At 41.7% G+C, this 14,932-nt stretch overlaps 1 protein-coding gene across 1 annotated transcript in view; it reads right to left on the bottom strand.

Annotated features, from left to right (window-relative positions):
* LOC109905551 (sodium/calcium exchanger 2-like) overlaps positions 1-14,932 on the bottom strand; it is a 101,130-nt gene that overhangs the window by 5,847 nt on the left and 80,351 nt on the right. Inside the window, exons 9-12 of the mRNA XM_020502982.2 lie at positions 14,677-14,694; positions 4,665-4,789; positions 2,414-2,513; positions 159-431 (exon numbers count right to left, since the gene is read on the bottom strand). Coding sequence (XP_020358571.1) covers positions 159-431; positions 2,414-2,513; positions 4,665-4,789; positions 14,677-14,694 — 516 coding nt within the window. The remainder of the gene's footprint in view (positions 1-158; positions 432-2,413; positions 2,514-4,664; positions 4,790-14,676; positions 14,695-14,932) is intronic.

The raw sequence follows: 14,932 nt of genomic DNA on the forward strand, positions 1-14,932 counted from the left end.
AGATGCATATCTGTATTCCCAGTCATGTGAAATCTATAGGTAAGGGCCTAATAAATGTATTTCAACTTGACTGATTTCCTCATATGAACTGTAACTCAGTAAAATCAATGAAATTGTTGCATGTTTCTATTTTTGTTCCGTTTAGCATAATCTCTCACCAGGAATGGAAGTACCCAGAGCCACAAACACCACGGCAGTGACAGTGTCCCTGAGACCCACAGTGCAGCCGAAGTGGGAGGCTAGGTCCCCGATGATAGCAGTCAAGATGCCGATAACCGAGATGGACACGAAGAAGCAGGCCCAGCCATTCCAGTACTCGGTGGGCGGAACGAAGGCGAACAGAACCTTCCAGAACACCGTCAGGAAGTGCATGACGTAGTCGTAGCAGGATGGCAGACGCTCCTCACGACCCTCTTCATCATCGTCATCACCTGGGAGGGGGACACAGTAAAACATAAGAGCCACGTATACAAACACACTCATGCACGGACGCACACCAGTGGTGGTTGGTGCCATTTAAGATGAGGGAGGACAATAAAAAAAAATATGAGCATGGCCTTATTATCTATTACAGAATACTGGATGACTCTCATTCATATTCCATTCACCCAGCTCAATGTAACATCGATAGGTTTAGGCTACTACATGATACTTGAATTTTCCCTATACCCATCATGAGGTTGCTACAACCTAGCCTATGAATGAAAGTTTACAGCGTAGGTGTACAGGTCGTGAGAAAAATCTAAGTGACTGACAGTGACACATTCGGTACCACCTTGCACACTCTTGCCTACATCTAGCTGATCTAGGGTGTACTCATTAGTCCAACAGTTGCAAACGACAGTTTATATTGGACAAACTCAGGTGTGTTTATCCCCGTTTCATTCTGTTTGCTTATGTTTTTTTTTTACAGAATCGGAGGAATGAATACACCCATGATCACACTCAAACACAGTTCACTTTCATAGCAGCCACATACAAACAGTATGATCACTTTGCTCGTTGTATATTCCTTCTCACATCTACGCACACCTTTTCGATTCACTTGTGGACTTCAGTGCACAACACATCAGCTGTCTGTGACCAGGAGAAAAAACCTGCTACAATCATGCAGTACAGTGTACCGTCAGCAAGCAGTTTAGCAGTTACACCGGCGAGCCCCGGTGGCAATAAATTAATACAACCAAAAGCTTACCTGGACTTGGAAGAGTTTCAGTGTTGGATAGCCATAGCCAGCTAGCTAACATAGCATCCCCCTTTGTTTGAGTAGGCAAAACTAGCTTTCTGCATTTGCAAGTGAAGTAATTAAAAGTGAGAAAAATAAATAAAACTAAATAGCTAGTTCTTTCTCTTGCTTATCCTTTATTTTTGAAGAAATTAATTTGTTTAAAATGGTTGAAATGTGGTCTTTCTCTCTGAGTCAACTACTCACCACATTTTGTGCAGTGCTAGCTGTAGCTTCTGCTTTCAGTACTAGATTCATTCTCTGATCCTTTGATTGGGTGGACAACATGTCAGTTAATGCTGCAAGAGCTCTGATAGGTTGGAGGACGTCCTCCGGAAGTTGTCATTATTACTGTGTAACTAGGTGTCCTCCGGCTACACCATGGTGCTACCATACAGAGTGCTGTTGAGGTTACTGTAGACCTTCACTGCAAAACAGTGTATTTTAATCAATTATTTGTTGACCTGTGAGTATATTTATAGTAAAGTTTAACCTATAAAAGGATAACTTTTTTAATGTTTCACAACTTGTATTTTTATGAAATTCACTGAGGATGGTCCTCCCATTCCTCCTCTGAGGAGCCTTCACTGGCGCACACACACCACGCTCCGTGTATTACTTTGTGTATTGTTGGATTATGGTGAGACATGTTTGTCTGTAATGAATATAACTGTCCACCGGAGAGAGCTTTTACACGAGACACAGTCAGGCATCTCTCCCATTACCTCAACACCGTGGAAGACAGCTTTGCTTTCTAGTCATTACATTATATAACAGATATTACAAACATAAATATCACAGAAACCTTGTCATTTGAAGTCTGAGGGTTTGCAATTATCACTTTTCAAACAAGTTATTTCCTGTTATAATGAGCTTCCAAAATGAAGGGACTGTGTCCTCACTTGTTACCCCTTGACATGTCACACTTAAAGAGCAAGCTAACACTCACTTTCTAAATGGAAAGCGTGGAACGCTTTTTGTATGAAAAATAAAGGACTCAAAATATTTGATGTAATTACGGCTCTGTACAAAAAGCCCTCAGACCGCTACTCAAAGCATGAGCGGGTAATTACATTCATAAAGCAGCCAGTCAGTGTGTGTGTATGATACAATGTCAACAGTGAGACTCACCTTATTCATCTTTCTCTCACTCAATAGAAATCACGCACACACACACCAGAAGCTGACCTGCGCTGACAGTCACAGCTTCCACGAACTGCTCCCTCCAGGAGTGAGTGCCAATCACAAGGGCCAAGTTGGTCTTCTTAATGAGCTTGTCAACGGTGCTCTGCCAATCACAAACAAAGAGCACATAGTCAACATCCTGTTATAGAGAAGGCGGCAAACTTAGGTGCGTGACCGGAACTCTAATGAAGAAGTTAGAGACAGTGGCATCGTTACCATGAGAAGTGCAGTATTATCTGGTATTTTATTAGGATCCCCATTAGCTGTTGCGACAGCAGCTGCTACTCTTTCTGCAGTCCATTTCTGAAGTAATATGAATTCACAATAGCACTATTTTTGGTTTCACCGCAACCACACACGAGCTGTGGCACATCGGTTTATAAAGACACTCCCCCCAAGCACAGCAAACCACATGCTGAGTCCTGGGATCCACTCAGACACTAAAGGAAAGCATCATATCCAGCACTCAAGTACGACTGCACTAAACTAACTTCTTCCTACTCAAACAAACCAATAAAACCGTCCTATTAAACACCCTAGCCAAACCCAACTGGATAGGAGGTTTCATTGGCTAGAAAGGTCTCACCACTGTGGGTAAACATCTGCAAGACTGGGGACTATAGGCAATGGACTTCAGCCTTTAGGTAACTGGGACATACTGTTCTTTTCAATAATGAGTATGGTTACATGCACACAATAATATGATTATTATGGATAGTCAGATTAATATAATCGTTTGTTTAAAACATCTACATGCTTTGCAAGAATAATTATTGTCTGAATAATCCTGTTTCAAGCTACTTGATGTGGTAAATAAATGCAGAAAATTGGCAGTAAAAATAAGCACTGTCCCACAGAAGTCAGGTTATTTTTGATTCTGAGTTTGGACATATAAAGTTTGTAGGTGAAAGCTAAGATGCATACTTTCAGTTTTTACATCTCACTTCACTCGTGCAAAAGAGGGAGGCTCACACTACAGGTGCTGGCACGTGCGTAGATTAAATACACTGGCGGAACAATGAATACGTTTACATGTCCTAATAATTCGAAGGATTGCTCAGTGTTTAAAATCGGTGTATGTTTACTTCGATTTGACTTTATGCCGATTAAGATAAGCAGAGCAAAGCGTTTACATGACTATTGCCATTGTCGGCCTACTGCTATAATCAGTGTTTAACATTGAACTATTAGTGCACATGTAAACCATTGGATGCTTGGTGGGAGGAGCTATAAGAGGACGGGCTCATTGTAATGGCTGGAATGGAATAATTGGAACGGAGTCAAACATGAGGTTTACATCTATTTGACACGTTCTATTTAATCCATTCCAGCCAATACAATGAGCCCGTCCTCCTATAGCTCCTCCCACCAGCCTCCACTGATGTGAACGTTGTCTCTGACTGCCACCGTATAGGAGCTGCCTGGGCATACAGTATGTGATGCTCAGCGCTAGTAGTGTTTCCTTCTTGTTTTCTAAATGTGGAAACTTCATCACCTGTGTAAACATTTCTCACTGGTCTTTTTTGTGTTTTTTTTTTGCATGCACTGTCCACCCATCCATAGAGCAAACAATGCTATTAAACTATGTGACATTGATCTAGGATTTCGTAAAGTCAAGTGCCAGTCGTTGAAATTACTTGAGAGTTCAATTACCTGTTGTGCTTGTTTTGTGCTGCTACAAATCATGAGTGACAAGCGCAATCTTATTCTAAATAATAAATTAATCTTAATCAAGTCAAGAAGAGGCACATGGACTGATTGGATTAAATCCCTGGCCATGGTGATATAGGACTTCAATGAGCTAGCTGTCATCCGTCACAACCGTTGGTTCACTTAAATACCAACCTTCTGAGCACAGTGGAGGATCGTTCCACCTCAGAAAATCCAACGCAAGTCAATGTTACCTATATTAGCATGTTCATGCTTCATGCCCAAATCATCTTAAGGTATCTAAAAATTGATTGTGTAACTCAATTATGTTATTTGGATACAAATGGTGAAAATGCTAATATAGGTACCATTGACTTGCATAGAATGTTTTAAAGTGGAACAACACTCCACTCTGCTCAGTGTCTCTGTCCTCAGAAGGGTTGGAGTTAAACCACTTTGTGGCTCTGGGGCTGTATGTGATCTTAGTAGATAACAATGAATAAGATGATATGGACATGATGGAACTGATCCTAGATCATTGATACATATACTGAGCTCTGATGTGGCCAATAGAGTGAAGCAGGGGAGAAGAGGGGTAACATACCTTGAACTCATAAGACTCCTCAATGACCACTTCCAGCCGGCTGTGCTCCCCCAAGATGGGCTTTCCCATCTCTGCAATGCGCCTCGCCTCCTCCTCCTCTGCACTCATCTGGCCATCAGGATCCTCTAAGAGATGGAAGGAAAGAGGAGGGATGAGATGCATAGATCAGTGAAGGAGAGTGGAGAGTGGAGAGAGGGGGGTGAGGGAAGAGCTAGAGAGTAAGTGTAACTCAAACATGCCAACATGCCTCACAAATAGATAAGGCCAGAGTCCTATCAATAATTGAGTCGGAGTCAGCGTTATTTCTTCATACAGTATATCACTCATGTGTATTAGCCCATGTTTGTGGAGATGTGTGTGAGTGGGGAAGGGAGACAGTCAGAGAGAAGGAGAGATAAGAGGTTGGCGGTGAATGTGTGGGTGTGATGGGGAAGCAAGAGGGGAAAAGAGAAGAGCTAAGGACTAGTGGGGTAGATTCATGAGAAGAGGAAAGTAGGACTGGGAGACATAGCAGCAAAAAGATAGCCAGACATTGTGTTAGAGAAAGATACAGACAGAAGGTGAGTGTAAATTAGGGTAGATTTATGCTGACTTGAGGTGGGCAGAGACCAATGTCCCAAATGATTGATTTTGTGGCTGTCAATCATATATGCTTGAGATGGGCAGAGACCAATGTTCCATGGTGGGATTTAGTTAATCAAATATTGAGCTGGGCCATAAATAGGCCCTATCTAAAATAACACCTCAAACACACTATAAACAGCTGGGCTAAACCCATTTTCCCTCCTTCCATTCAGCATCATATATTCCCTGTCTACATATAGCGTATAATTACTCATCCTCTCATTGGAGGGACGACAAAGACGGTGAGCCGCAAAGACGCACGAAAGCTTTTCTTGTGTGTCGTCGTCGCCGCGTGGTGAGTGGGCAGATATTATTCCTCTTTAAGTTCCTCTCCTCTGCCTTCAAAGCACAAGCTGTAATTATGAAAGCAGTAGAGAGCTGCCAGGCACCACATGGCAACTGTCCCACTGTATTCCCCCAACGCTCCAGCTCCTTCACCGTGATGCTCTTACGGCTACACCAGGGATCCTAATAAATACTAATACACTCTAATGATGATGAAGTATACTGCTGGTCTGTGGGTACATTACTGCATCATCAGCTCAGGGCCCATATTCACAAAGCATCCCCCCCCCCCCATCTCTGCCCATCTCTTATGATCTAGAAGGAAAAACCGATTCTAGATCAACACTCCTACTCTGAGACGCTTTATGAATATGGGCCCTGATTGGGTAGGGCTCTTCAACACCTCTAAGATCTGCATTCAAATAGAGTGTGGCTTGGGACACTGTTAGCTTACAGAAGGACAGTACTCTAATATTTATCCAGGAGAGGCCAGTTGTGCGAGAAACACCCATATAATATTTATCCAAAAGAGGCCAGTTGTGCGAGATATACCTATTTAATATTTATCCAGGGATGGATACAAATCGATGTAAGAGTGATGCATTTTATGGAGTGAGCAGGTCCTTATCTTGGATTAATGCTGTTAATAGATTTCAATCAATAAATGATGTCACAATATCCAAGGCCACACTGAGGGCTAATCCCTAAGTGGCTAACTGCCCCAGAGGTGTGATCTAAATAAGGGTCCTCAACTCTTAAGGTTCCCTGGAGAACTTTTGCCCGATAAAGAACCTTTGAGTTAGGTGTGGGGTTCTTGACGTGGCATCTACGGTTCTCCAGAATTCTAAAAGGTGCCCTTTCATAGCACACAGCAAATTGGTAAGTGTTAACTAGTGTTGATTCAAGAGTTAAATTAACAAAAACCCCGTGTTGGTGTTGGCGCCGGAGGAGATGGCCGCTGTTTTACGGTCTCCTAACCAATTGTGCTATTATGTGTTTTTTTTTCGCAATATTTGTAAATTATTTTGTACATAATGTTTCTGCAACCGTATCTTATGGAAGAAAAGAGCTTCTGGATATCAGGACAGCGATCACTCACCTCGGATTAGACAAAGATTTCTTCAACAACAACAACAAGCAGGACTCACACAATATTCTCCAAACACCCCGCAGGGCAGACGTCCCAATTATTCGCAAAAGGAAGCGACGCAGAGGACGAAGAGCCGGATGCCTCGGATGCCTCGGATGCCTCGTCTGGACAAATCTTTCCTACTGATGAGTCAACAGGGTCAATAGAAGGTAGGCTCTGAGGGTCAGGTCTTGACATGTTCCTGAATAACATAGCAACACCTGAGGGAATGGCATCTAAAACAATTGCAAAATCTTTAGGTGTTACGGGGACCTTGTAAAGTGATAAGAATTCTTTATAACTGAGTAAAAGACCCTCTGCATTTACCAGTTGGCTCACCAATAGGATATTATTTCTGAACCAATATTCTAAAAACAGAGATTTTTATACAATATATCCCGATTATTCCATATATAATATCTGTGTGGAGAAAAATTGTGTTTATAAATTAAGGACCATGACAAGAAAACCTGCCGATGAAAAGCAGAAAGTTTCACTGGAACTTTGTCAATATTATAATTGCAAAACAACATGAAGTTACCAAAAAGTAGAGAAGACATGATGAGGAATAAAATTCCAGATAGAAGTGGGTCTTCTTAGGAATTATTTTATCCAATTGATCTTGAAAGTATTATTTAAAGTAGTAAAATCCAGAAAATTCAGTCCACCATTCTCATAAGTGAGTGTTCATTACAACAGTTTTCCTAATGTAATGGGTACGGTTTCTCCAAAGAAAGTTAAAAAGCATCTGGTCTATCTCCTTGCTTATTTTACGGTCAAGATATAAAGATAGAGCACCATATGTTAGTCTAGAGATACCTTCAGCCTTGGTTATTAGGACTCTACCTTTTAAAGATAAGTCCCTCTGTAGCCATTGATTTTGTTTCTTCTGGGTTTTTTTAATAAGAGGGTTAAAATTTAGTAAGCCTCTAGACTTCTGATCCTTTGTAATGGCTATGCCTAAATATGTAAGTTCTTCTTTTACTGGAATACCATAATATGAAGGTGTCACACAATCTTTGACAGCCATGAGTTCACATTTCTTAATGTTAAGATATAGACCAGACGCTTTGGAAAAGGATTGTATCACATTGATCGATATGGGAATTTGGTTAGCGTCTTTCAGAAAAAGTGTAGTATCGTCAGCCAGCTGGCTTATAATAATTTCTTTACCAGCTATGGAAATACCTTGTACAGGACTATTATTTAAAGAATTTGCAAGAAGTTGGGTGATTAATAAAAACAGGTACGGAGAGATAGGACAACCTTGCCTAATTCCTCTCTTTAACTCAAATCTAGGTGAGGTGCCATATTTCAATTTGATAGAGCTGTTACCATTTGCATAGAGAGTCTTAATAGCCTTACAGAAAGAAATCCCCAAAGCCAAGTCTCTCAAGGGAGTGGAAGAGAAACTGATGCTCTACTGTGTCAAATGCTTTATAAAAATCTAAAAATAATATGAAGCTATCCTCAGTTATTAGGTCTGAGTAGTCAAGTACGTCTAATACTAGTCTGACATTGTTAGAAATATGTCTGTTCCTCATGAAGCCAGACTGTGTTTCATCAATGATTGCATCCAGGACTTCTTTAATTATTTTTGCAAGTAGTGAGGCTAATATCTTATAGTCATTATTAAGAAGACAAATTGGACGCCAGTTATCGATGAGCAGCACTTCTTTTTTAGGCTTAGGTATCAGTGTTATTAACCCCTGACTCATTGTAGGAGGGAGAACATTGTTTTTAATACTCTCTAAAAAGACTTCAAATAGGAAGGGAGCTACTTGTTCAGAAAATAATTTGTAAAATTCTGATGTAATTCCATCAACACCTGGTGATTTATTGTTCTTTAGATTTTGATAGACTCTATAATCTCTTCAACTTTGATGGGTTCATCACACTGTTTAGATTCTATATCACTGATAGAGTGAACATTATTCAGTGAGTTAAAAAACATATCTGTGGATTCCTGACAGTACGTAGAGCTAAACAATTTTCTGTAAAAATTGCTGCAGTATTTAGCGATTAATTGTTGGTCATCTGTAATAACACCATCAATGTTTAACTTATGGATAGTGTTATTTTTAGAGTGACATTTCTCAAGTCTAAAGAAATAGGATGAATTCTGTTCTCCCTCCTCAATCCATTTTTTCCTAGATCTAATAAAGGCTCCTTCTGCTTTTAATTTATATATATTATCCAGTTTATTTTGTAACTCAATTAGTTCCATCTTCTCCTCCCCCAAGAGGTCAGCTGGGGACCTCTGAGAAAGGGAAGTTATCTTAATGATCACCTTTTCCTCCTCAGCTCTTCTGGTCTTAGCAAGATTACTACCATATTTTCTAAGATATTTGGACACCTCAAATTTGAAGAGCTCCCAGCTCTTGCAATAAGATTTTTCTTCACAAGCCCTTTCCCAAAAGTGTGAGAGCAGATCTTTAACCTCAAATGTAACTATATCATTATTTAATAATGAGCTATTTAGCTTCCAGTAGGATGCTCTACCAAGGTTCGTATCAGGGGTAAATATTTTGATATCAATGTAAATAGCCTTATGGTCTGTGAGGGGAGTAGTACAAATATTTGTAGTAACACACTCACTATCAATACATTTGGATATAAGCCAAAAATCTATTCTGGATTGTCTGGAGCCTGTTTTGTTACTCCAAGTGAATGATCTTTCGGCCGGACACCTCTCTCTCCATATATCAGTAAGATCAAACTTTTCCATAAAAAGTATTAAACCCAAATTCTGATTGGTTGGCCTACCTGGGGGCCATCTATCAGTTGAATTATCTATTGTAATGTTAAAGTCCCCTCCTATCAATAATAACGAATTGGGAAATTTAGATAACCAATGAAGTATATGTTTCTCTATAGATTCAAGCAACTCATCATTCTCATGTTTGGTGTTGTACCCGTAGAAGTTTACAGTAATGAGTGTAATGTCATTGTAACTGATCACAAGACAAATAAAGTGACCAAAGGGGTCACATTCCGAGTGTAGAATATTACCACCAAAGGTATTTTTCATTGTAGTGACACCAGCAGAGCGTTCAGATCCATGGGAAAGCCAAATATCGTTGCCCCACTGTGACCTCCAGAAGTTGGCATCAGCAGAAATTGAGTGAGACTCTTGAAAAAAGCAAAAATCTGTTCGAAATTGTTTAGCAAATAAAAATAAGGCCTTGCGCTTCACATTGTTTCGTAACCCCCTAGCATTAAGAGATAATATAGACAAAGACAAAACAACAAAGATTATATAAAAGTATAAATTGTAGTAGGATGAGTCAAAGACGTAGGAGCAGTGAACGTAAACGATAAGGAACCGAGATCTGCACCATTTAAGTCAATTTAAAGTGAAAATAGCTTATTCCATAACCTTTGAAATTCAACTCAACTGGAAATTATGTTCAAGACCAAACCAAGGGTTCTTGTAGTAAGAGAGACTAAAAACCCTCTTTAGTGTAATCAGGAACTATTCTGAGAAATAAAACAACAAATAATAATTTAAATAAAAGGGTACCTACTATTTTAAGTACATATGAAAACTGATCATAAAATAATTGAATAACAAAATGTTTTACATATAAACGTTCCTAAGACCTTTTTTGGAAATAAGTATTAATAACTAAATAGAACAATAACCGTGTAAAGTCAGAGCAGACCTGTATGCCATTTAGGACAGTATCTTAGTTACTGTATACATAAAACATAAATTCAGCTTTCAATCTTCTTCGTAAGTTTGTAAACAAAATAGGACTTCTGGTCATACAAGAACAAACTAATGAATTGAAATACCTGAGTATTCCTGTAAAATAGTCACCTGATGCTTGTTAGGTAAACCACATAAGGAAAATGAGAATACCATGGCTGAAACCATCAACCTGTTCCTTCTGGTGAGATTTTAGGGAGGAATATGGATTTCTGAACCGTTGATGAAACCTCGTCCTCCGACGAAGTAAGCAGCCTTCCCCTCACTTTGTGCTATCTTGATCGTTGGCCACAACTTGTTCCTTCTTTCTATGTCTTCCGGGCTGAGATGCTCGGCGAAACGCATACCATGGCTCTGAAGGAAGGCGTTCTTCCTAGCAGCTTTCCAGACAGCATCCCTGTAGAATCTGGTAGTGAATAGGATGATGATACCCCTGGGTCTTGAATCGCTTTGCTGTTGCTTCTTGCCGAGGCGATGCACAACGTCGATGGTATCACCAGCTTTGTTCTCTGCAGGCAAAACTTCTTGGCAGATACGGATAGCCTCTCCTCGCACATCTTCATTCTCCACCTCTGGCAAGCCGTAGAGTCTCAGGTTCCATTTTATTGTGTATTGTTCCAGATCATTGAGACGTCTATGGTAGACATTGTTATTCTTTTCCACCCTTTCCACATTTTTTTCAACTTTTGCCACTCTCGTTTTCACATCATTAATTTCACCACATGCAAAATCCACAGTCTTTTTCAAGCCTTCGATAACCATGGTGTTCGCGCCTACCATTTTCTCAATGGCGTCACATCTGGAGTTGATGAGTAATTAGAGGGTAGCCACAATGTCAGAGTTCATGTTGGGTTTTTTGGAGGGTGGAGGTTTGCACGGAGTAACCGGTAAAGAGGGGAATTCGTCATCTTCAGCATTCGAAAGCATGATATTATCCATAGGCCAAGTGTAGTTATGGCAGTTGTCTATAAGCACGTTTCTCTCTTGTTGATTAGCAATAGAACGGCTAACTTTTTCCTTTCTTTTTTGGTCACGACTTTGCATGGACATGCTGAAATAAATGATCCAATTATCATTCCAGTCACAGGAAAGGTCTTATATCTTGAACAAATAAAAATAATAATGACTAAACTTTTATTTATTTAAATTTTTCACAATCTTTCTGAAGTTTGGTACGGAGCTTGGTAAATCTTGGCACCGTCCACTGTAATATCCTATGCTTCACGGAATTATGGCTGAATGACGACATGGATATTCAGCTAGCGGGATACACGCTGCACCGGCAGGATAGAACAGCACGAGGGGGGGGGGGGCAGTCTGTGCATATTTGTAAACAACAGCTGGTGCACTAAATCTAAGGAAGTCTCTAGATTTTGCTCGCCTGAAGTAGAGTACATTGTGATAAACTGCAGGCCACACTACTTGCATAGAGAGTTTTCAGCTATACTTTTCATGGCTGTTTATTTACCACCACAGACAGATGCTGGCACTAAGACCGCACTCAGTCAGCTGTATAAGGAAATAAGCAAACAGGAAACCACTCACCCAGAGGCGGCACTCCTAGTGGCCGGAGACTTTAATGCAGGGAAACTTAAATCAGTTCTACCAAATCTCTATCAACATGTTAAATGTGCAACCAGAGGGAAAAAAATTCTAGATCACCTGTACTCCACACACAGAGACACGTACAAAGCTCTCCCTCGCCCTCCATTTGGTAAATCCAACCACAACTCTATCCTCCTGATTCCTGCTTACAAGCAAAAATTAAAGCAGGAAGCACCAGTGACTCGGTCGATAAAAAAATTGTCTGATGAAGCAGATGCTAAACTACAGGACTGCTTTGCTATCACAGACTGGAACATGTTCCAGGATTCTTCCGATGACATTGAGGAATACACCATATCAGTCACTGGCTTTAGTACATTGAGGACGTCGTCCCCACAGTGACGGTACGTACATACCCCAACCAGAAGCCATGGTTTACAGGCAACATTCGCACTGAGATAAAGGGTAGAGCTGCTGCTTTCAAGGTGCGGAACTCTAAACCGGAAGCTTACAAGACTTCCTGCTATGCCCTGCGACGAACCATCAAACAGGCAAAGCATCAATACAGGGCTAAGATTGAATCATACTACACCGGCTCCGACGCTCGTCGGATGTGGCAGGGCTTGGAAACTATTACAGACTACAAAGGGAAGCACAGCCGCGAGCTGCCCAGTGACACGAGCCTACCAGACGAGCTAAATCACTTCTATGCTCGCTTCGAGGCAAGCAACACCGAGGCATGCATGAGAGCATCAGCTGTTCCGGACGAATGTGTGATCACGCTCACCGTAGCCGAAGTGACTAAGACCTTTAAACAGGTCAACATACACAAGGCTGCAGGGCCAGATGGATTACCAGGACGTGTGCTCCGGGCATGTGCTCACCAACTGGCAGGTGTCTTCACTGACATTTTCAACATGTCCCTGATTGAGTCTGTAATACCAACATGCTTCAAGCAGACCACCATGTCCCTGTGCCCAAGAACACAAAGGTAACCTGCCTAAATGACTACAGACCCCGTCCGTAGCCATGAAGTGCTTTGAAAGGCTGGTAATGGCTCACATCAACACCATTATCCCAGAAACCTTAGACCCACTCCAATTTGCATACCGCCCCAACAGATCCACAGATGATGCAATCTCTATTGCACTCCACGCTGCCCTTTCCCACCTGGACAAAAGGAACACCTATGTGAGAATACCGTTCATTGACTACAGCTCAGCGTTCAACAACATAGTACCCTCAAAGCTCATCACCAAGCTAAGAATCCTGGGACTAAACACATCCCACTGCAACTGGATCCTGGACTTCCTGACAGGCCGCCCCCAGGTGGTTAGGGTAGGTAGCAACACATCTGCCACGCTGATCCTCAACACTGGAGCCCCCCCTGGGGTGCGTGCTCAGTCCCCTCCTGTACTCCCTGTTCACCCACGACTGCATGGTCAGGCACGACTCCAACACCATCATTAAGTTTGCAGACGACACAACAGTGGTAGGCCTAATCATCGACAACGACGAGACAGACTATAGGGAGGTGGTCAGAGACCTGGCCGGGTGGTGCCAGAATAACAACCTATCCCTCAACGAAACCAAGACTAAGGAGATGATTGTGGACGACAGGAAAAGGAGCACTGAGCACGTCTCCATTCTCATCAATGGGGCTGTAGTGGAGCAGGTTGAGAGCTTCAAATTCCTTGGTGTTCACAACAACAAACTAGATTGGTCCAAACACACCAAGACAGTCGTGAAGAAGGCACGACAAAGCCTATTCCCCCTCAGGAAACTAAAAAGATTTGGCATGGGTCCTGACAACTGCAACATCGAGAGCATCCTGACCGGTTGCATCACTGCCTGGTACGGCAATTGCTCGGCCTCTGACCACAAGGCACTTCAGAGGGTAGTGCGTACCGCCCAGTACATCACTGGGGCAAAGCTGCCTGCCATCCAGGACCTCTACACCAGGCGGTGTCAGAGGAAGGCCCTAAAAATTGTCAAAGACCCCCAGCCACCCCAGTCATAGACTGTTCTCTCTACTACCGCATGGCAAGCAGTACCAGAGTACCAGTATCTGTTACTTGGACTTATTGCACCCGATACTGAAATGGTTGTTTCAGTTTTTGATGTCTAAGGTAGTCTCATATCTTAGTCTTCGCAACCCTGACAGTCATTCTGAATGCAGGTTGTGGGCGAATAAAATTCGAAACGTTGGACATCCCCACTCTGGCTGGATTCCAAATGGAATTACACATCACTTTGCCAGCCAGCATAATGTGATTTGCAGGGAGGATTAGGGTAAAACTAGGCCCTCAGAAGAAGGCTTTATGAAATATTATATGACAACGTATTCACTTAGGATCTTGGTGAAGGCAACAGGACTGAAAATGAATGAATTCAACAACCATGTATCCATCACTAGCAAACACAGTCATGTGTGTTACTGGTAACACCAACATTCACTCAAAAGGCACTCTGGGAAATATGGAAATAATATGCAGGGCTATTCAATTCCAGTCCTGGAGGGCCGAAACATGTCTGGATTTTGATTTTTGTATGGTTCTTCAGAGACCCTTAAATTGATCTCATGTGAAATGTTTGTTGTTTTTATGGATGATTTGGGAACCAAAACCAATTCCCCCACATGTGCCTTTAGGGATAATAAAATGTTCTGTGGGCTGTTTCTAGGCTGGTTGTGTGAGGCAAGTTGCTGATGGTCTTACCTTGGTTAAGCAGAAGGGCTGGAAGAAAGAAGGAAAAACAGAACAGTCAGTACAGCAGTCCAAACAGAAGAACAGAACAATCATCAGTACAGCAGTCCAAACAGAAGAACAGAACAATCATCAGTACAGCAGTCCAAACAGAAGAACAGAACAGTCAGCACAGCAGTCCAAACAGAAGAACAGAACAGTCAGCACAGCAGTCCAAACATAAGAACAGAACAGTCAGCACAGCAGTCCAAACAGAAGAACAGAACAG

The sequence above is a fragment of the Oncorhynchus kisutch genome, linkage group LG15, assembly GCF_002021735.2.
Source record: "Oncorhynchus kisutch isolate 150728-3 linkage group LG15, Okis_V2, whole genome shotgun sequence".
NCBI lineage: Eukaryota > Metazoa > Chordata > Actinopteri > Salmoniformes > Salmonidae > Oncorhynchus > Oncorhynchus kisutch.